The sequence below is a fragment of the Channa argus genome, chromosome 16 (assembly GCF_033026475.1).
Source record: "Channa argus isolate prfri chromosome 16, Channa argus male v1.0, whole genome shotgun sequence".
NCBI classification, from domain to species: Eukaryota; Metazoa; Chordata; class Actinopteri; order Anabantiformes; family Channidae; genus Channa; species Channa argus.
Genome location: NC_090212.1, coordinates 11,126,951 through 11,150,792, shown reverse-complemented (window position 1 = coordinate 11,150,792; position 23,842 = coordinate 11,126,951). Strand labels below are relative to the sequence as shown.

The 23,842-nt window shown below is 39.2% G+C and overlaps 1 protein-coding gene across 5 annotated transcripts in view; it reads left to right on the top strand.

Annotated features, from left to right (window-relative positions):
- The window catches only part of bahd1 (bromo adjacent homology domain containing 1), a 28,221-nt gene that overhangs the window by 886 nt on the left and 3,493 nt on the right, over positions 1 to 23,842 (top strand). Inside the window, exons 1-6 of one of the 5 annotated variants that reach the window (XM_067480738.1) lie at positions 8,363 to 8,551; positions 13,460 to 15,207; positions 19,527 to 19,948; positions 20,241 to 20,400; positions 20,523 to 20,602; positions 23,595 to 23,686. In XM_067480738.1, coding sequence (XP_067336839.1) covers positions 13,578 to 15,207; positions 19,527 to 19,948; positions 20,241 to 20,400; positions 20,523 to 20,602; positions 23,595 to 23,686 — 2,384 coding nt within the window. In that variant the 5' untranslated portion in view covers positions 8,363 to 8,551; positions 13,460 to 13,577. Of the gene's footprint in view, positions 1 to 8,362; positions 8,552 to 8,599; positions 8,620 to 8,963; positions 9,240 to 13,459; positions 15,208 to 19,526; positions 19,949 to 20,240; positions 20,401 to 20,522; positions 20,603 to 23,594; positions 23,687 to 23,842 lie in introns of those variants that run through there. The other 4 variants (XM_067480740.1, XM_067480739.1, XM_067480741.1 and 1 more) reach the window with 4 other exon arrangements.

Here is a 23,842-nt window from a genome sequence, read left to right as displayed (position 1 = left end):
ATTACTCATGTTATTTCAAGCACAAATACCACAAAATATTGCTTCCCTACTTGGGTGGATTTCTTAGCGTCGTAGCCTGTTATCATCATCTAAATATATTTGGGCTTTGGACTGTTTGGTAATACAATATTTACTCAAGTATACTGTAGTACACTTTTGACCCACTTTATCTTTACTCTCCTTTTTTGACAGCTATAAATATTTTACACAAACTATGATAAAAACATTGACCATAAACATTAAACAGCATTATTGTTAAAATGTCTATAAATAACCTTTAGATAAAGGGTCTGAAAATGTCTGCCTTTTATACATGAAATTACTAATTTATGGTATTTTGATATATAACTGTGAACAATGTGACAATGACACAAATTGTTTGTTGCAGCCACATTTGACAAAAGTCAAATACCTGCTTGTGTAACTTGTCACTGGAAATTACAGGCATTATCGGAGTTATTATGCATGAAATACAAGTTGCCTGGTGACTTCCTCAGCACAACCCTATTATGCTGAGGAACCTGTAAAGTCTTTTGTGATCAGACAAGCCTGACAATAGCGCTTCAGTTTTGGAGGTCAAGGCAGATTTGGTCTTGTCAGTTCTCCACAGCCTACTTTGATAGGCCTGTAATGGCAGCATGTAGAATAGAGGTGCAAGGGCCACATGTGAGCCATGAAGCCCAATATCAGTTCTGGACATAATCTCATTCTTACAGACGAAGTGTCCCTTTGTGGCCAAATAGAAAGAGGAGGAGAAGGGGGGAACATTGCAAACACGCCGTTGGGGTGACAAATACTTCCTGCTCAGATACAGGCCACTTTGACCAAAAGACATGAGAGCAGGGAAGAGAATACAATTGGTGTCGGCAATGTAACAAAAGAAAACATTGCGGTTTATTGCCAGCATCTTTCAAATTAAATGGATCAAATTATATTTTAGTATAGGAAAACATTTTCTTAAAGTGAAAACAACATCCCACCCAGTATGAATGGCTTATTGTTCTTACAGCTACAGAGGAAAATTACACTGACACGTCCCTTTTTTCCAAAACAATCATTGTCTCTCTCCACTGCCCCACAGAGTGATGTTAAATATTAGCTAACAGAAACTCTCAGTGGGCTTGATTTATTTGGACGCCATTCACTACAAGTTATCTTCTTTTATGTAACTTTCCAGGCTTGCCATCAGTTGTTGATACTTTCTCCATTTTTCAGTAGCTTCAGCTGCAGGTCAGCCACGGGGAATGACTTAATTATTGTTTGATTTACATGCCTTTGGGACCCTTGTGTATTTGAAATGCAGAGAATCTCACACAGCTTTACGTTAAGGAAATAATCGATGATGTGTTGTTAAATAGGTTTTGGTAATATCTACAATAACTCCTGTAATCCAGATGGGAAATAAGAAGAGCTGATTAAGAATACTGATCCACTCATTTGATTTGCCTTCAGTTACACCCACTACCACTGCTTTAAATGGGGTGTAAATGTGGGTTGGCAGGGTCCTACTCTATCTCAAGGTCGGCTTAGTCGATTGTTATCATGTGCTGACCCTTCATGGTTGTAATAAGTATGGTGCGTATAGGATTTAGACATAAAAACAACTTGGTTAGGTCTGTAGAAATTCATGGGTGGAATTAAAAAACTTAACTAGCAAAAACACTGTTTATGGGTGTGAAATAGGAAATAAAAATCTGTCAACCTGCATTTTGTCCTCACAAAGGTTTTGTTGGTGAGTGGTTTACTTGACATAAGAGATAAACACCTGTTTTTGGAGCCTGGTTGCAGATTGCTTGATACTGGGACTTAAGGGCTGTAAACTTAAGCATATTTATAGGCCACGTATATTTAGCTTTTCTGCTAAAGACTGGTGACCTACACTAAATACTGCACCTGAATGGATCCTGTGTGGACATGGTGTGAGAAGGACATTTTAAAAATTGCTGAATTTTAAAATGTTTATATAGATAGGTAATGTTCCTTTAAAATCTTATATTAATTTGTTTTTACTTCATAGTGTTTCCCTTACTTGTGAAACCAAATCTGTGCCCTTGCATAATGAACATAGAAGTATGCAGTACAGTAAATAGATGTTGCAAGGACATTTCAAGTGTTAAAGCAGGACACACCTTCGGTCAATTTTAATAATATCTGTTTCAACGATAGCTTCCATCCATTTGTTGAATGCAGTGGGCATAAAGGTACTAGTAAGTTTTAAACCCTAAACTTAAAGAGCTCTGGAGCACAGTTTGTTACCTAGCTTTAGCTACGGTCTATGAATATGGTGACACTGCTAAAAAGAAGTCCAACAATACACAAAATACCAGCAGTCAGATGATGTAAACCCTCAGGGTAGTGAGTCTTATTTGGAAAGCAAAACTAAGGCAGCTGCTAAAATTATCTCCCAAACTGTTGTCCACAACATCAGAGTTTACAGTCCAACTTTGACCTACTGCACTTTTGTACTTTTATATATTTTAGCTGTTTTCCTGTCATTTTAAACGTACTCGCTTTCCATTTTACCTACAAATAACACAGTGTAGCACCTGTGTGTTTACCTGACCCAACATTAGTGTGACATGTAGCCATGGTAAATGTGAAAAATACATTTATCTTTAAGGGACACCCCACAACCAAAAAAATAACCTTTGTACATTGTAAAAACCTGGTTTTATGATGGTAATTTGTTTTGCAGTTTGATCTTAATCTTGTTCCGTTGTGTAAATATTCCTCTGGAAGTGAATCAGTGAATCAGGATTAGCAAAGCTGTGCTGTATCCTCTAGTCCTCCAAAAGACATTAGCTAGCCCCTCTCTCTCTCTCTCTCCCTGCCTCAGCCTCTCCTTCCCTGACTCACCCTGGCACACTGCCAGCAACACAGCTGTGAAAATCACATGGAAACATAGGAGAAGAGGGGTTAGGGCTTGGGGGGGATGAGGAGAAAGAGAGCAGAGAGCCACAGCCCGGCGTCAGCTGTCGACCAGCCCACAGCTGCGGTGGATGTGGCTCTTTTAGAGTTGGAATCTTACTCACTTCTCACACACAGGGACTTTTTACATGTTGTGGGAGTGTGTGTGTGTGTGTATGGATGTGTGTGTGAGAGGACATTAAACCCAGTTTGGCTGAGGCTGTTAGGAACAGAAGTCCTCACTGTGACTGACAAACGTCAGGCTCCTTCACTGAAAAGCACATGGCACCAAGCGCCCTTCAGTTTGGCAGATGCTAATAGCATGACTGAAGCCCTGGCAGGTGGGCAGGCGGGTGGCCACCCCCTCCCTGCTCCTTCCTCAGCTGGTTTGAAAATCTAGCGTCAGGCCTCCTCGATCAGAGAGTCATTGTTCATGATGATGATGACAGTCTCCCTCTGTCTCCATTCTCTGTGCTATCTCAATCCATCACTCTCTTGTCTCTTCAACCCCCCTTCTGTCGCTGTCTCACACACATTCTCTTAATTTTTATTCCCGCTTGTTCTCGCCTGCTCTTTCACAAAGTCGCTGTCAGATGTCTGTTTCTCTGAGGAGTCAGGACAGTGGATGTGAAAAATTGCCTCTGATTTCAACTAAGTTTGACTTTTCTCTTGCTCAGTGAGATGTAAGGAGTGAGATTTGCTCTTCGCCTTCCCGTTCTTCCCTAGTGCTTTGCTTCAGTCTTTTTAAGTTCAGTCTCCCTGTTTTCCTCTCTTCTCCCTTTTTTGCTCTTGTCCCTCTTTGCCAGTCAGCCTGTCTGGCATCTTGCCCCATCTCTTTGAAGAGGAACAGTAGAAGCAGATAATTACACTTCCTGTCCTGTATCTCCTCTCTGGTGTCTAACTGTCATTTTTACATCTGCAGGCTACATGCTGGAGCTAAGAAATAACAAGTTATTACCTGTTATGTTGTGTAGCACACAAATAGTTTATAACTTGATGTGCAATTTCTAATTTAACCTTTGTCTTGATATCAAACATCTTTTTGTCTCAGTCATTTTCAAGACTTAAACCTGTGTCCTGTCTGCTTTATCTATTCTTTATGTGTAGTGTAGTATCTTTATATTAGTTTGTTTACATGTTCTTTCCACAGATATTCTCACAGGTTTCCCCTGAGTCTATTCTATTTTATTTCCCTGTATTTTTGCAGTCTGTAATCTCCCTTATTTATATTTTCAGCTCACACAGCCTTACGTGAGTAAGTTGTCACCAGACAAACAAATCAGTCATGTATTACTTTGTTGCCATTACCCATGCATGACTTAAATACTTCTCCCTGTCACACACTCTTTTACAAACTGGATTCAGGCCTTTACTGTCTTACATGTGTACTGTATGTACTTTGTGTCAAAAGATTGCCGTACACCACACTTTCTCTCATTACGGTATGTTATTGTGAAATAACGTACCAACATACTGTCAAGTGCTGCTTTTCTAACAGAGTGCATTAACAGGTGTTATAGGGCTAATGGTTAAATTGAGCCAGATCTGGGCTCTGGCTCCTGACATCCATATTACACTAAGTGTCTCAGTGCTGTCACACGTTTACCTTCCGCATAACAGTTTTCAGGTGCAGTTATAGAGTGTAGGTCCTTTCCTTTGACTTTATGAAATAGCTGTAGCTGTCACACAGCAGCAGAATCAATATATTGACATGTGTCTAAAGAGGGGCTGTGCACAATTCACACACCTGGCACAGCAGTGATAGCTTTGTTAAATATTCAGACTATCGATCTGCAGTAGATTTATTAATCTGAATGTCTTTCTGCACAGCAAATGGGAATCTGCAGGGAAATAACGCTAAGGGGTGAGTAGTTTAGTTGACAGAATAGATAAACACCTGTTTTAGGAACCTGATGCTAAGGAAGCATGCAGCACCCTTAAACCTGTTGCTACATTTTTATTTTCAGCTACAGTGTATAGTTTAAATTTTGATTTCTCTGTGGAATCACTATTTTAAATTTTTTAGGCATTTTAGGTTACAGTGACACTACTGCACATTTAAACCTAATCTAATCTCTGAATCTTTTGTCAAAACAAGATGCGTCCGACAGTACTTCACTCTAACGGCCATTCTCACTGTGTGTGCGCTGTAAATTATTCACACTTGTTTAAGTTGCTTATTAGCATTTGTGATGTTACAAGCCATGCTTGTGTGTGCTGTAAGAAGCAGCCGAGAGAAGGTTTTCTTTGTAATGTTAAGCTCGGCACATGCAGCTGTTGGTACACTATGAAGTCAAATTACAACATTAATTCTTCTCGTGTAAACATAGTTAATCATTCAAAAACATAGTTTTCTTTACATTGTTTTTGCAACAGTAGTGACAGAGCAAGAGTTAATGCAAATATAAATTTGCAACAGTTAAGAAGCAAAACCCCACATTGAATTAAAATTCTTTAAGGGAATGTTTCATTTGTTTAGTTTTTATTTGTGAATGGGAGAATGTGTTATTTGTTAAGGTAATACTGTGCTTAATGCATCACCTATTAAAATCAGACTGTACTTTCTGTTGGAAGATCTTGTAGAATTAGGATACAAGGCCAGGTGTACGTCAGCTTGGAAATATTTCAGGTGAAAATGATCTGGAACAAACAGACAATATAAAGGATCACAAGGCTTAAGAAAAGTTAATTTTCCTATCAAACTACATGTTTTGAACAGCAAGATGTATGTTTGAGGAAGTAACTGAAAAACAGTTTTGACAGATCGCTCCTACAGTAGCTAGCACCTAGTAGCTCATACAGATAAGAATCAAATTCTTTTAATTCACCTGTCACCTGTCAGTGAGCTGCTTTTTGTGATGTTCTCTTTTCTCTGATATCTCAGTTATCATGACAGCTTTCATGTTTAATATATGTATTATTCCAAAGGGACGTGTTCAAGCAGCTTTTAGTGGAAAAAACTAACAACAACTCAGTGCTACGTTAGGTGGCAGCTAGCTGTTGATCATATTTCTCTCAGTAGTTGGTGGAGATGTAAAACAGAGCTAGAAGAGAGGCAATTACATTTACCTTCGGTCATTTGGCAGATGCTTTTATCTAACCTTTTTTGATATGGAGGCTGCTGAGCAGCATCTGAAAGGCTTTCTGAAACTCAACTTGAATGATGATGTTGCTCTGCAACTGCTAAATATTGTTTGCTAACAAGCTTATCGAAGATGTTTAAAAATAATTTCCAAACAATCTGTAGAAATATTTCATGGATAAAAGCAGCATTTAACATCTGGTGCGTGTATGTATTTAAGCATGGTAATACTGAATGTTAATTACAACTAATGAAATGAAAAACATAATGTAAAAATTTTATTTCTTTTATTTTATTAAAGATATTAACGACACTCTACTTTTTAGCACTTTTTTAGAAGTCGGCCTTATGTGTGTTTCAGTAGTGTGAGTGAGTGTGGGTGACTGAGTGCTTCCTGCATGTGGGAAGTATTTAATCATAGATGCAGTGCCGTGCATTTCTCTGCAGTATGTTGCAGTGTGTTTATTGCAGTTCAGATTAGCTCTCAGCAGCCGATACTCCCCCAGCTTCCACCAGTGCTCATGTCTCATTAAAGAACTCATTCGTTTACAGCTGTTAACTACACACTGTAAAGCTGATATTGATGAGGACAATCAGTGTTTATCCCAGTTAAGCTTGCTACTTGCTAACTTGATAACGTAGTGTATTTCCAATCACTCGAGAGGCTGAAACTGCTTGACATAGATATAGATGATTTCCTTTAAATTAAGCACCTACCATTTCAGTTGAGTGGTCATCATAAACGGTATAGATTTTGTGTATGTCAACCCACTGATCATTCATCCACATTATTAGATTGCAGTCATCATTAAAGGAAGAGGATTCAGTAAATGAAACAAATTAGAATGGATACATGCTTCAATTTTCTGCTGTCATAAGAATAAGAAACACTTTTTTGGCAATTCATACTATGGATAAAGCGGTGACTTAACAGTGATTTTATACTTAATGACATTAATGTTTTATTTGTGTATTGTCCCCTATAATGACTTTGTGGTCTAAGATCTTATCCAAGTTATTTTGCTCACTATTTAATAAGCCAACTTTGCCAGTTCCCAGAGCCCAATGTGATGTATGACTTTGCAAATGTAATAGACGAAAACATAAAGATCTTCAGTTCACTACCAAGTAAAATCATCTATCCATCCATTATTTGTACCCACTTATCCTTTTCAGGGTCACAGGGCCTGAAGCCTATCCCGGCTGTCCTTGGGCAATATCACTGTAATTCTACAATATTTCCAAATGGATGTCAATATATTGAGTTTAAGTAAAGTTTAAAAAGGATATGAAACATGTTTTCCTAGTTAAGAGGGATTTGTGGTTTATTATAGCCAAATCATTAGTGAGTAACTCTAATGAGCCAACTTTCTACATGATACAACTGTATATCTACAGTGAAATGTTGTATTGATTAATATGTGTTGATTAATATTTATCACTGTTCACAGAGCACTTCATTTATTTTCCTTACATTTTCAAGCTTTTTTAGGGGGAAAAACAAGGAGGAAATTGAATTGCTGCCAGATGGTCACTCCTTGATGTCCTCCATTTTTAAGAAATTATCTTATTGCGGGATGTTTGGTGATTTCCGAGGGGACGTTTTGGCATGCTGTCCCCAGTGGTGTCTAGTGTACAAGTAGACAAACTCAATACTCAAGTAGTGCATATATTAGCCTAAAAAACATACCCTGTTATAAGTAAACATATTCAGATTCCTTACTCAAGTACAAAGGAATAAGCTCTAAAATGTATATACAAAATTCAGGAACAAAACTACAAGTACTCCAGTGGGAAAACTGTGTATTTTAAATAGTGCTTAAATTGATGTTGATGATAACATTAATGGAAAAATCTAGTCCAGAATAACTGGAAAACTAAAAGTGAAAGAGACAAAAAAATGTTACTATAGTAAATAAAGTTGGCTTGGCTTGATTCATTAAAAATAAGGGCAAACGTTAACTTAAAAGCTGGTGAACTGTAAAAACATCATAATTGAGTAACAAAGGCTGTAAAATAAATGTAATTGAGTAAAAATATAAATATGACAGAAATACTCTCATAAGTATAAGTACTTAAAAATTATACTTAAGTACAGTACTAGAGTTAATTGTGTCTTACCAGCTCTGCCAATGATCTAAAAAGAGGTCAATTGTACCCAGAATATTTTTAGTCTAGTTTGCTGCACTGTACACACGTGTATATGTCGGATACGCTGCAGGTTCTAAATATTGTAAAGTGGGGGAAATGACCACTGAGGACAGTTTAGTCCCTGCAGGAACATTACAGCAGCGTGGCCGTGATTTCCTTACTGAGGGATGTCCCGGTGCTACGGCGAACACAGCGCATGAATATTATCTCCGGCACGCCGCTTCGGAAGTAGGTCACCGCTCACCGATTTGTTCACCATGTCTTCGGCTGCTTTGGGCTGCTTGGTCCGCGGAACGCTCCCCAGGTCGACAGCCCGAGCGAGGACAAACTGAGCATTACGAACAGGATTTTTTGTTTGTTTGTTTGTTTGTTTTTTGTGTTTGTGTCTTCATTTCCGACGGGACACACAAGGTAATGATGAATCGCGTCAGAGATGGTCGGCTCGCTGCGTAGCGTGTCTCCAACAACTCGGCTGTAATGTGAGCGCGTAATGATATTAACTAGTAGCTCCGCACCAAATCCAACATTTATCTAGAATGTTCTGCAACATTTAGACTCGTCTTCGGGCTGAGGAGCTTTTCTCACTTCTCATCTCACTGCCTGCACTCCTGCTACGGCATGCTGGCAGGTTTACACTGGCCACCACCGCGGCCAACTACGAGCTCAGTAGGCGAGTGTGTGTTGTTTTACACCGGGCACAGGGCTGCCTATAATTGCATTTTCCGTTTTGGATAATCCACATCCACGAGTGGTGGGTGTGTTTTGTAGCTGCTGGTGGCTCAACCTGCACGGAGGTGAAGGGAGGTGGTGGAGGAAGGGAGGTGAGTGTTAGCGGCGCTGGTGTTTGGGGACTGTTAAGGATTTGCTCCAGCAAAGTGGACTTGTTGGTGATTCCTGAGATGCACTCCACACCAGCTTAGACCCCGAGAGCTCCTGCCTCGGGGTTTGTTCTCTCATGATGACAGCTCTACACCAAGCCCTTCTTCTGAATTAGTCGGTGTGACAGCCAGGCAGCGCAGCCTCCTCATTTCTGAGATGAAACTGCACTCAGTTCATTTGCCATTAGGAGGAATGAGTGAAATACCTCAGAAAATTGCTAGTAAGTAGGATTTAAGTGTCAGACTTACTTAGGTAAGTTTAATTTGCATATCAATTTATGAAGTTTCTTTTTTTTTTTTGCTTACAGTGTGACTGAATCTTTCCATTTGATCTTCTAAAGCAGTGGATCATTACGCTGGGATTAAAATTTTCCACTACTTAATACTTCTACTCCATTCACTGAAGAGGCAGAGCCGATATTATAATTCTTATTCCACTACTTTTGCATGACAAAGACCATTAACATTTTTATATTTGCATACAGAAACATGGAATCGGCTTGTGAAATATTATACATGGGGCTAAACTTTGCAGCAGTGCATTAAGCATTTAAATATTCGCTCTTTCTCTATAATTTCTAAATATAATGGTATTCACGTTACAGTACTTCATTAGTATACTACACTGGATAATGTAACAACATGCTGGTCACACTTTGGATGGTTTGTGTTATACACTGATTAGCCCCAATGCTAAATCCACCTGGTGGTTTTAATGTTGTGGTGAGCGTGGGAACATTACATTCTGACCATGATGGACAGATGTCAAAACACACAGTGCATCACAGATTGTTGTGTAGCCAAACAAATAGCCTGGTGGTTTTAATGTTGTGCTTATTGGTGTATTTAGCTGGTATTAGTATACATGAATACAGGAAGAATCCCAATGTCAGACTTCTACTCGTAATGGAGAATGTTTTAATTTGAAGTGTTAACTTTAAAAAGATCTGACTTTGGTGACTGTGTTTTTTACATCCTTACACCACTGAGAAGGCATCATATAAACCAGCCTAGAAGAAGATTCATTTATACAGCACTGAGACCTGTGATGATGGGGTCACAAATTGATTAATTATTCTGCTGCTATTTTCTCAAGCAATTGATTGATCATTTGGTCTGTAAAATACCAGAAACGTTGTCATTTTGACATAATATTTGTAAGTTTCACCTATAAATGCCTCAAATAATACCTTGATTATTAAAATATTGCCAGCTAATTTTCTAATTATAGACTAAGAGGCAAGTTGTTGTATCCAAAATATAGAGTGAATTGACTCGTTTTTGTTGGGTTTTTTTGTTTTACTATTGAAAAGAAAACAGGATATATGCACAAACTCGTCCAGAGCACTCAACACAACATATTTTGTATATTGATTGGTCCATAGAAATAAAAGTAATGAAATTGCAAAAATATCAACATATATATGCAAGTTTTGAAGTTTATGTTTATGCTCCTGTGGAGTGTCAGAAAAATAAAGGTACTGTAAGGTTTTCAAACATTTGTGTAAACCTGGTCATAGCTATTGCTGCTGTGCAAAAGGCTGAGTATTAAATAGTTCTTTTAATCTGGCCCCAGTGATTTTGAAAAACACAAAGAAAGTCGAAGACCATAGTCAAAGAACAGTAGAGAAAAAAACTCTGTCCGGTTATTTGTTGTAGACTGTGGAAATAATGATGCTCGTCAGTGTGCTTCTGTCCTATTGTGCGCGCTCGTCTTATTCAAATGAAGCAACTTGATTTGATATCCACAGACAGAAACTCACTGTGAGGCCCCTTCTGTTGTCTTGTTATCTGGAAATTAAATTTCTCTTTCATTGATCGCATTTCACGGTTCATAGAGTCATTCAGCAATAAGGGCAGGCTGAGTTTTGAGAACATTTGAACATTTCCAGCAAGAGGGTGGTGTCTCCTACAGAGTCAAAGGTTTTTTTATTTGTTTGTTTGTTTTTTCTTCTCATTCAGTTTAGCTCTTGGGATTGGTTGTCAAGAAGGCATAACATGTTTTCAAATTTCAGAAGTATCCATTATACTGTAAGTTTTACAGTAATCATACTGTGGAAGATATTTTGTTTTAGAAGGAAATCTCCTCAATCTGTCTTTTCCTTGAAATAAAAGCACTTTAACCAAGCCTTCACTAGGTGTCACAGTAATAGAATAGCAGATTTGTTACAAACTTGGTGATAAGATGAAGTAATGTAAATACTTCATTGCCTTAATATGCAGTTAGGGGAATCTGTTAACATCATGATGTGGAAAAACAGTTCCTAGTTGTATTATCGTGCATCCTTGAGTCATAAACTGTCATAACCTGTTTTGCTTGACTGCAAGTGGCTAAATAATTACGTTCTTATTACTTTTACTAGTACCATCCTGTAGGCATAAAGCAGAACATTGGAAACCGGTGTGTGTAAAAGCCACGCCAGCAGAAATCATAAGCCATTCTGAGCAAAACTTGCAGGCTTTGTACCCACATTTCTATAGTACAGATAATATAGATCTATAAAATAGTATAGATTATTAAAACAGAGTAATTTTCCACAATATGGATAAATGTAGCTTAAAGTATCAATGCAGATGGATCCTGCTTTTTATATTAAGTTGGAAATTTATGTGGGGAGATGCATTTTTCTTCAAAATAACTTTTCCATTAACTTTTCCCTACTCTGCCAATAAAGGACACATCTCTGCACATGTAGAACCTTTGCTGACGTGTTCATTGGCTACTTTTCTAATGTAGTCAGTGATTTGGTTACTGTAGTTTGACTAGTGGGGTGCCAAGCCTATGGGAATTTGTTTCAGCAGTCGATTTAAATTATGTAAGTAAGATTCACAAAAAGCTACCTCTCCTTGAGTGTGAGCTTTTCTCCATTTTTTTTTATAACCATGAACTGACCATTAGTTGGACCAAACAAGACATGAAAATGTCTAAAAGGTTTTATATTGAAATTTTATAGACAGACAATAATCTGCAGTTTAATCTGGGCTGAAAATAGTCAGAGTTTCAAACTTAAATTATTGTGATTAATTTGTAATATTTGCTACAACATCGTGAAGGAGTATGTTTTTACAGATTGGCTTAAACCACAGCACAAAATGTGTAGAAATATCTATAATACATTTGTCATCTGACATTGATGGCAATGCCTGTCAAGTGTGTCAAGATTTAATGGAAACTGATCCTGGGACATAATAATTTCTGAGTGTGTGATTGTGAAAGCTATATGGTTTTCTAGCTCAAGAGTCACTTCATATAAATAGGACATGTTGACTTAGAATTTGGAGGTCAAGTAGCATAATGGTGTTTCTGTGGCTGTAGCAAGAAGGATGATCCATGTCTTTATGTTGCATGCAGGTGTGCCATTGCATAAAGGTCACTGGCAGTTGAATCGTCAGAAACATTGACGTTCTTTTTTTTTCCTTCTATTTTTGTGTTGAGAGAGCAGAAAAGCATAAATCGCAAAGCTCCTTATGTATCTTTTACATTAAAGTTGCTGGAGGAACTTTAATGTACTCTGTAACAGCCGGTTGACATGGAAACTGTAGAGGCCATTGTGTGACAAGTGTTTCTGCCATCAGTTTTTCTGAAGGCCTGATCAATTCATGAGTCATTTGGTCATACTGTTTGTTTTTGTGTGTCCAAATGTTGGAGAATTATCTCTTAATTTTACACCACACATGACTTAAAAGGGTTTGCAGGCCTTTTTGACCTCAGACAACTGAAATAATTAATCCGAGGAGGTGAAACACTCTGCAGCCCTTTCATGTTTAATCTAATTACATAGTCTTTGGTAAGCCATAGTAAGACTTGCGAAGCCCAGCTACAGCTATGGCTAAAATTAAATATCTGTGGCATTGAGAATTAAAGCTCCATATCACTTGTAAAAGAATCCATAAATTCAGACATTATGCATCACTTAAATGCCTCATCTGTTTCTGCCCTGTATCTCTGTGTTGTGGCTGTGAGTGGGTGAAGGCTTGTAATGTTGGGCTCCTGATGTATTGTGTGAGTCATTAATCTGCTGTCACATGGGTTCAAGGAGCTGAAATTTGTCTTTATTGATACAAGGAAATAAAAGGTGGGAATTTGATAGATTTTGGCTGTAGCCCTAAATGTAAATATGCAGCACAATTAATTTATATATATTATAATGTAAGAGCAAAGTTAAACTGAAACAGGAATGAAAAATGAGAAGGCAATTGGTGTACATATGGCTTCAGGCTTGAACATAACATATATTGTGCTGTTTATCTCTATGACTTCTCCTCCATCCTGTGACTGCAGTGTATTTTCACGTAATGAGAAGGCTCATAGAGTGAAAACTTACACCAAAACTAAGTAATATCAGATGTTAAACAATGCACCAGAATATTGTGTCTGTTATATTTTGTCTACAACAGGGAAGTCAACGTATGGTTAAATGTCTGCTCTGTGTCTCCCCAGTGTGTGGACACATCCGATGATCCTTTATGATGCTCACTGAAGGCCCTCTCTGAGCTGAAACCCGCCATTATAGAACCCTGTGTATGCAGTGGTGTATTTACCCCGAGACGCTGAGATCATGGTGAAAGCTCAGCGTAGCCAGCTAATAAAATGCGAGAACCCCTGGAAGGAGAAGGGAGGCAAGAAGAAAGGAGGTTGTGTAAAAGGGAAAGAGAGTATGAATGTGCTGAAAGGAAAGAAAAAGAAGTATAAGAAAGAGGTACGCCGACATAGAAAGAGCGCACTGGCAGTTGGTGAAGAAGATGCACTGGACTGTTGTGTCTTGCTCACTCGTCTGGAGGAGAAAAGAGTTGTGGGTAAAGAAGGGGATGCAACAAAAGCTTGGAAGCAAAAGGGTGCAAATGTCAGAAGGAAGCTCCACTCCAGCTCCACTCATACAAGGACCAAATCTGGACATAAGAGAATCAATCAGCAATCACTGGAACCAAAAATCAACCAATCTGATGCCTTACTCATGTGTACTACACCTGTCCTTGAGCCCCGCAGGCGGAGAATGGCCTCCCTTAATGCCGAAGCTGTCAACAGCTTGCTGCTCTACAGACATGATTGTCTCACATCAAATGCAACAAAGAAACAGCAACCTTCCAATGAAGATTCAACTAAAGATAGTCCCACTGAAACCGAACCTCGGGATCTTAAAGCCAATATGCTTACTTCAGGAGAGGGAGCAGCCCTTAAAGAAAAACTTAAAAAACAAAAGCGCTCATCAGCCGAAGCTCAGAACATTGACTGGTTAAGTTTGTTTGCGCCAACACCTCGGCGTCAGGCAGGACTTACTGCCGCAACGCTGCTCAAACTGACCAGCACCCAGTATGGAACCAAACGGCAAAAGAAAACTCAGTCCAAGCTGGTGAGTGGAAGTGAAGCAGCAGCTACGACTCAGGATGGGCTTAGTGAAAGTGCTGTTTGTGGAGAAACAGTGCAGACCAAAATTATACATCCCAAACATGAGGGGCAGCTAAAACACATAAACAAGGGTACAGAGGATCCAGTACAATCGCAGATGGGCTTGACTATCCAGGGATGTTGTTTATGTAAGACAGAGGCATTGGATCCTGAGTGGAAAAGCACCACAGGGGGCCAGGAATGTCTCAAACATGCTCTTCATTGTGGCTCTACAGTGGGATTCTCCATAAAAACAATCAAAGAGGAGCAGGTCGAGACCGAGTTGTCCCCCTGCTACTGCTGCTCCCAGGAGAGTTGTGTTGAGTACTGTCACAGGCTCGCCCTCTTCCTGGACGACAAGACCTTCAAGGAACCAGAGGACGATTCGCTGTCCAACCTATTCCACCACCACCATCACCACCATCATCATCATCATCACCATCTTCAGTCCCCCCACTCTGTAGCCCACCCAGCAGCCTTAACCATCAGTCCACACACCTACACCTGTTTCCCAGGCTATTACGTCCATTTTAGCCACCCAGACACCTCCACCTCACCTATAACACCCCTTGGTTTATGTCCAAGGAGTGGAAAGAGACCCAAGCTTCTCCACAGAACAGGTGCACAGCCCTCAGGGATCACCCATCCAGTGTACTGCTGCACCTCAGTGGAGGCATGCTACGGAGAGCCCTGCAGGATCAACGGCTACTCTGCTTATACCAGTGTGATTCCACCCATAGCCAAAGGAAGGTGCTCTTTCAACCCCACAGACTGCACCACATGTAAACAGAACATCAAAAGAGGTGAGCAGATTGAAGATTGACTAAGTTTACTTTTTGTAAACATCTAACATTGTGTCAGAATTGTTCATGCAGAAAAGACTGAGATGATTTACCGTTACACACAGGAGGATTTACACAACATTGACAACGCCGTCAAGGAGTTTAGAAACAGCCTAAATAGGGCACCCATTGTCTAAGGTTGTACAGAGGAGCAACTTGATCCACATTTTCACTTCAGAATGAGAAGAAAATGGCCGTAATAAATTGAAGGTTAGCTCATCTTAAAAAAAAAAAAAGCTCATTCCCATTCTTAAATGTTAGTTTCTATTATAGAAATAATACAACATTTTTTTAGACTTCCTCTGCAGGGTAGATGCCCTTGTTTTTTAAATTCTCTGACCCCGGTTTAAAAGTGAAGCTTTCTGTTATCAGTTTTTAGGGTGAGGGTTCTTTTCTCAGACTTAAAGAGCTCCCTCCAGAGCCACAAAAGAAATTAAAAGAGTTTCCACAGGTTGAATAGTCCTCATGATGAGTCAAGCGAAGTTCATTTGTAAAATACATAGCCCTTCTAAGTAAAACTAGGTGTCTATAATAAGTGTATAAGCATAGTGTAGCTATTAGGTTATTTAGTATGCAGTGTCAGTCCGTATCCAGCTGCCAAAGAAGTACAATGTGCTGAGAATAGCTATTATGTCAGGCATTTTTAATCTCCCATTTTGGAATGTCATTTGAGTGGGAAGTAACAAAAAATATCAGATAAAGGGCAAGACCTCTTTTTTCTCAGTGTGAATACGGGCCGGCGGACAGTGAATACAAGGCCTGCGCAGCTGAAACCTAATGAGCTGATTGTATGAGCACAAGTATCAGCAGTCAGTTGCTGTGTTTAAGTCGGACATGTGAATCAGAACCAGAACAAGAAAACAGCATGAGAATGAGCGTCTGCCTGAATGTGTGGATGTATGGCTCTAAAACATCTGAATGCTACATCAATACAGCACTTAATTACACATGAACATACACACATACAGTCCCTCTCTCTCTCTCTCTTTCCGTGTTCTTCAGAGCCCAAAACCAGGTCAGACTGTTAAGGGTTGACACTGCTCTATAAAAGCACCGCCAACCTTTATCTCAGTGGAAATCTTTACAAAAGGCTTATTTTTATTTTCAGGACATTTTGACATACCAAAGTAGGAAAAGCACAGGTGTAAATAATGAAATTAATGGTGGCTGGAATCCATTTAGCCTGTATTGTTCATGCTGGCTCCCTGTCACACTGTCATGACTTGCTAGGATAGAGCAGAGCATTAGTAAGACCTGTGCCTTTCCTACTATGGTAAGTGAAAGCTGTAAGAATATAGGACCTATGACCCAGCCATGCAGGTGTTGCCACTTTCCTGCCTGATTATACCTCAGTACTGAATGGGTGTGTGTACTAAAGTTACACTTTAGTGAGATTAACACAATTTTCACCTGAAGGTAATTGAACATTGTAACTGAAGCACTTCTCTGGATGCGAGAAAAGCCATTAACTACCAGATGAACATAGTAGAGTGTTAAGCAGCTATTAAGTTCTTACAGTTTTATGTAGAGCTTGTTTCTGCTACCCTCAGCTGGTTCAAAGTTGTTGCAGTTTTAAAACATTAAAAATTAAAGTACATACAATTATTATGTCTAAAATAACTAATTACTATTACAATTGGCAAGTCAGGTAAAACATTCCAGTTTGTCTCTGAGATGTAAAACAAAGTGTAAAGTGCTAATACCACAAACCTGTAGTAGTTCTAAACTAGCTGTATTTACAGTAGTCACATTGCATTGCTACTGTGTATCCTCAGAAGGCCAATTGTAAACAAAGTATGCTAATGCTTAATGTTAATGTATTCTCCATGGAGGAAATAAAGGCTGCTGATCTTTGCATCCAGAGAGCTGGGAAATCACACAGAAATAAACTGACCATTAAATCATGTTAATGACAAATCCACATGCTGTATCAAGGGAATATGCACAACCTGTTCTTGTTATCTCACAAGGAGAAAAGGAATGTTAGTGTTTTTCATTGTCTTAGCTTAGAGTGTGTGTGTGTGTGTGTGTGTGTGTGTGTGTGTGTGGCTGCTGAAGGCTATAATTGACCTTAATTGAGACTCTGTTAGCTCGTCAATAGCACCTTGCAATACTGTACACAAGTAGTACTTAGTGTACTACTGCAGAGTTGTTGCTAAGAAACGAACAAGGAAGAACCTGATCTATATAGAAGCTGAAGATGATTTACCAGACAACAGACTTAGCAATATTATAATAAATAATCAAGTTTAGTAGATTAATTCATTAGTTTACCACCTGAATAGAAGCTGAGTTGAGTACTCTTTAAAATTGATGATTTACTAGGGAACAGACTGGGAGATACTACATGAATCCATCAGTAGTTGATTAATACTCAAGTAAATAACTAGTTGAGTACAATTTAGTACCTTATGAGTTACTAGAGAACTAATTGGGAGAGATTATATTACCTGTGTATTACTGTATATATTATACAGAGTAATTTATAATAGTCCCTAATTTGTTTTTGTGTCCTTTCGGCTTATCCCGTGAGTTCAGGGTCGCCACAGCGGATCAATGTCCGCATGTTGATTTGGCACAGTCTTTATACCAGATGCCCTTCCTAACAGCAACCCTCCCTTATTTCTTCCGGGCTTGGACCAGCACTGCACAGCTGGGGAGGGGAATGGGCTGTTCGGGGGTTCAGTGTCTTGCTCAGAGACACTTTGGCATGTTTTCATGATTAACTTATCATTACTTATTCTTTTTCTGTAACTTCATGTAAAGTAATGCGTCATACTGAGTAATTATCACCATGTCTCTTATTAATGTGTGATTAAAACTAATAGATAGATGACTTTTGTTACTGATGAATTTGTATTTAGTTACCAAAAATAAACCAGAGACAGCAGGAGTCATAATATTTTTATATCATCATATTTCAAGCACATACAATATATTCATATCCAAATGCTTTACACTGTACAGTTGAACCAAGATAACTTAAAACGTAGTAAAGATACTGATAATTATTGAAATAACAGATAATGTGCCAGCTGATTCTCAGGTAGCTTAATTGAACTAAACACTTCCAAAGAATTGAAGTATATTAGATAAGGTCTACAGCTCCTCATACTAATAATAAAAACCAACATTTCTATAGCAATATGGTTATCATTTGAATAAGGTAACCATATGTGATAACCATATGTGATATTTAACACGTGTATGAGTGAAGATACTACAAAATAAGACTGAGGCATTGTGGCAGTTTCTGATTTTTGGCTTTACTTCAAACCACCTTCAGGAGGTGTGACAAAGACACACCAGCTACTAAATACCACATGAGCCAGCTGATGACTCAGGTAGCTCAGTTACATTGATGATGTTAACGTGCTTTATGGCCAATGAGATTTGTCAACAACACATATTCACAGCAAAATTACCCCATCTAGCTCAGTTCTTTGGAGGCTTTTAAACCACTGTTCTAGAAAGGTTTAATTGGGTTATCTGAGTATTAGCTGGGACACATTAGATTTTGTTTCTTTGTCACCTCTGCCTCTGCAAAGCTGAACGGTAGGAACTGCCACAGTGCCTATGTCTTAGTAATTACTCAGTATGATGTGTCACTTTACTTGAGGGCAATCGAAAGGAGTAATAAATTACTTTATATATTAGTGAAATCATGAGGGACTACTTTTTAAGTATTTAGTATGATGTATCACTTTTCTTAAGGGTATACAAAAAAATAACCAACGATTAATTAATATCTAACAAGTATCTAACTTGTTGTTACTACAGTTTGTGCCACCCTGCAGCAGATCATGAGGTAGGTCAACCTAACAAGATACAAGTCTAGTTGCCATTACCCATTTTCCACATATGTAACCTCACCTGAATTACTGGGAGCCACACCTACATTTATTAATATACGATCTCCATGTCTGTTAGTCTGTTCTCTAGTAACTCATCTTTAACTGTTTTATATTGTAGTAACTTAATTCAGAGTTCTTTAGGAGCTGCTCAACACGTAATCACTGATAAGTGACTAATGACTGACAATTATGGATTCATTAATAAAGTAATCTCCCAGAGTCTGTTCAGATTCATTCAGTCCATACTCATGAACTATCAAGTTGTTCGTTATTAGTTCCTCAGTAACTAGTTTCATTTTGTGTAAAGTACTGTAAAGTGTACAGTACTGCTTTTTTTGCAGGTTCAGCGAAACTAATAATTTATTGCTTTTTATGTTTCTGTGATGTTTGGCTCTGTCACTCTGACACATTATCGTACCTTTTCAGTCCCTCCCCTAGATGACTACTCATCAGTCCTCAATGACCATCATAGCTCCTCTTCCATCCCCATCTGCCCCAGTCCCAGAATCCTCACTGGCTGCCCCAGTCCCACTGTGCCTCCAGCCGGCCAATCAGTGCCCCATGTTCAGACTCCGCTGTCTGACCCCAGCCAACCCCAACCTCCACTGCAGGTGGCGAAGGAGTGTCCGCAGAGTGCCAAGTCGCCCAGCGGGTCGAGATCAGGCGCACGTGGCTCTGGCAGCCTCAGCTCAGCTGTCTTCACTCTCAGCAGAGACAAAAAACAGAAGCTCAGCTCTGTCAGCGTCGGAGGTCGAACGGTTGCCAAGCAGCCGAAGAACGGCCGCAGAAAAAACACCAACGGTTGGCGGCCAGTTGGACTGCCCTTTCAGAGAGAGGTTTTCTCTGTGGTATGTGAAGAGTCATGCTGATGTTTTTTTGACGCATTCATAATGGTGCCACTTGTAATTATAAGTCTGGTGTAATTTAACTTGACTGTCCTTGGAGACTATAGTAATAATTTATCATACATGCATCGTTGTCACATGAGGGCATATTCACTGTTTTCTGAATAGTCTGTCAAAACACACAAGTCATTCAGTACAAATCACATCCTGCAGCTTTTTACCCCCCCAGCCTCCAACAGCTTATCAGCTTCTAGCTGCTGCAGGAGTCAGTATTTCCGGATGTTTGTGTTCCCAGGGAGAGGAGGCTCTGGTGCTGAGGAAGTGTTTTGAGGGAATCCAGAGAGACGGGGAGCTGATTCGGGTCAGAGACACTGTTCTGCTGAAATCTGGACCCAGGAAGAAGTCTCTGCCTTACGTGGCTAAGATCTCAGCTATGTGGGAAGAGCCAGATTCAGGTAGTACACACGCTGTACATAGTGTGTATTCACACCACAGGAAAAGCTGAAATAATGCAGTAATAACTGCCTTGAGGATTGAAGTAAACTGTATTTGTGTGGGTTGTGCTTTTTTTCTTCAGGAGAGCTGATGATGAGTTTGTTTTGGTACTACCGTCCAGAACACACACAGGGAGGACACAACCTCAGCATTCATTGTGAGGTGAGGAGGAAAAAAATTAAACAAAATGGTTTTGGGAGTAGTCAGCAAGTATTCAAAAAAGCCTTATACCTGAACACCTGAAACAACTCCGGTCAATAGTAATAGTAGTAACTTACATAATCACTACGTAAGTTACAGTATATTGAATGTTTTGTCAATAGCTCCTATTAACATACCCAAACCAATAATGAACTTATGCTCCTAACAAGTATTGTCTGTGTGCCTGGCCTGAGTAACTTATGGCTTGTCTACATAGGTATCTGTCGTGTGGCACACAATTGCAGTGACTGTAGTGGGTTCTGACCACTTCTAAAACATGTTTCACCTACAACTCAGTTCTGTCCCTAAACACGTCCTGAACTTCTGCTCTCCAAAGAAACAGCTGCTATGTACATGTGTTGCTGTTCCTCTTCCAGCATCATCCACACATTTTCAAAAACACTGTCCCACATGCTTGCAGTGACTGACAATTCCCTTCTTTACCACAAACAAATGCACTGTAGTTGCTTTTGAGTACATTGCACCTATGGCCAATTTTAGTTTTTAAATCCACATAGCCACAATGTCAACGTAACAGAAATGTGTCATCTGGTAAATCTGCGAGCGTCCACGTCTGTGCATGCACTAGAACAGAAAACTGGACACTTGTTTTATCCACTGTCTATGCTGTACATACTGTATGTTACCCATTGTTTGTGCTGTTGCTGTGAAGTGGTCTCACACATGCACAAAAGAGGAAAACAAAGCTTTTTTTTTTTTTTTTATTGCTGTCAAGAGGACACACTTTCTAGTGCAACGATGTGGAGCATGTCCACAAATGCAGTACCTGGATCTTTGTATGGAAAGAAGAGTGTATTTGTGCACATGCAAGTTTACAGCAGTCTGTGCAAGATCAAGTCAATACACTTTCCAACTCATCTGTACTAGAACTCACTAGAGCACTAAACATTCACAATAGAACATAAACAACATAAAGGTAGAAAAAAAGGTAGAACAGAGCAATGTTTACTATTATGTAGAATCCTCTCTTCTTTTAACTGTCTGTAAATGTCTGGGAAGTGTGGAGACCAGTTGCTGAAGTTTTAGGAGAGGAATGTTGTCCCATTCTTGTCTGATGCTGGATTCCAGCTGCTCACCGACCTGGGCTTTTGTAGCTGGATTTTTTGTTTTATGATGGACCAAATGTTTTCTATTGGTGAAAGATCTGGACTTCAGACAGGCTAGTTCAGCATCTGGACTCTTCTCCTGCGAAGTCATGCTGTTGTGTTGGATGCACTATGTGTTTTAACATTGACTTGCTGAAATATGCAAGGCTTTCCCTGAAAGAGACTTTGCATATAGTATGTTGCTCTAAAACCTTTGATGGAGCCTTTCCAGATGGGTAAATGGCTCACAACATAGGAACTAATGCCATACTATCAGATATGCTGGCTTTTGTACTGTCTGCTGATAACAAGCCCACTCCTCTTGAGTCCGCAGGTCATATCAGATTTAAATTTTGATTCTTCTGAAACAGTTTTCCATTTTGCCTCAGACCATTTTAAATGAGCTTTGGCCCAGAGAACACGGCAGCATTTCTGGATCATGTTCACATATGGCTTCTTCTTTGCATGATACAGCTTTAGCTTACATTTGTGGGTTGCGTGGTGAATTGGGTTAACAGACAGTGATTTTTGAAAGTATTCCTGAACCTATCTGAGGGCCCAAAGATGAGACGCATCCAGTTTTGACATTTGCCCTTGTCCCTTGCCTACAAATTCCTCCTGATTCTCTGACTCTTTTGATGATACTATATACTGTACTGGGATATTTCTTTGCAATTTTACGTTGAGGAATATTTTTCTGAAATTTTTAGATGCAGTTTGTCACAGATTGGTGAACCTTTGCCCATCTTTACATTTGAAACACTGCCTTTCGTAAATGCTACATTTATACCCAGTCATTTTGCTTGACCTGTTGCCAATTACCCTAATTAGTTGTTAAACGCTCCTCTATTTGTTTTTGTTTTGTGGCCATTTTCCAGGCTTTTGTTGCCCCTGTTCCAACTTTTTTGAGATGTGTTGCTGCCATCAAATTCAAAATGAGCTTATTTTTCTCATTTTCAACATCTGATATCTTCTGTATTTGTGTTTGGTTGCTTGTCCGCCTGCAGCCCGGTCTATGCCATAGACCCCTGATTTGCAAAAACTGTTAAAACACATCAGCCAAACGAACCTTGCTCCACATGGTCTGAATCAGCATTTCCTCGTACGGCTGCATATGCGTGAGATCTCTAGTGGAGTTACATTTGTTTTGAAATGGAAGAAATATCATCCAGTGGAACAATGTGTTATAGATTTCAGAGATCAGCAGGAGTCTATGGCACAGATAAACAAGTTAATTCAGCTTGTAGGTTGACAAGTAACTAAAAGTCAGTAGAGAAGATTCAGTGTTGGTTTTAGTGTCTTTCTGGTCATTGTTGACAATACAAGAAAATAACCAAAAGTTATCCTTTAAAACCCTTGATCATCTGACTATTTTGTAGAGTAAGTTTGCATCAAAATAAAACCGTTACATTTGAAGACTCAAGTTAATTCATTAACTATAAATGCGTCTCAAACAGATAGATTGAGAACATAAACACACACACACACATGCAGGGAGGCACACATGTTGAGGAAAAGCTTCTGCTGTGTTCGCTGCTCCCATAGGAACAAGTTACACTTTATTCAGTCTTTAGAAACAATAAACCACACGAAGTCTGTCTTCTCTCGGCTGCACTAACAAACAACAAATACTTCAGAGCAGCTGTGTGGAAACAGTAACAGGGCTTTGGCTCAGAGGAAAAAGGGAAACCTCTTTCTCTCATAAATGTGTAACCGAAGGTAATAGAGAAGTGCTTATGTATAATGTAGCATCCTCTCAGTCGAGGATTTCTGCACATGCGCTGACAGTTAAGGTTTTTAGGGTGTCAAATGTTGTTAAATGAATTTTTTTTTCTCTCTTTTCCTAGAATGAGATCTTTGCGTCTCGTCACCAGGATGTGAACAGTGTGGCCTGTATTGAAGACAAATGCTATGTCCTAACATTGGCACAGTATTGTCGGTAAGAAAGTATTTTTACATGTTACAGTGGTTAAGGTTTTTTTAGAATGCATTCTAAACTCAAGTTCTAGTGATGATTTCTAATGATTTCTGTTTACTATAAAAAGCTGACAGCTTTTCTTAGTTCTCAGACTGTGTTGAATGTTTTCCAAGGTCT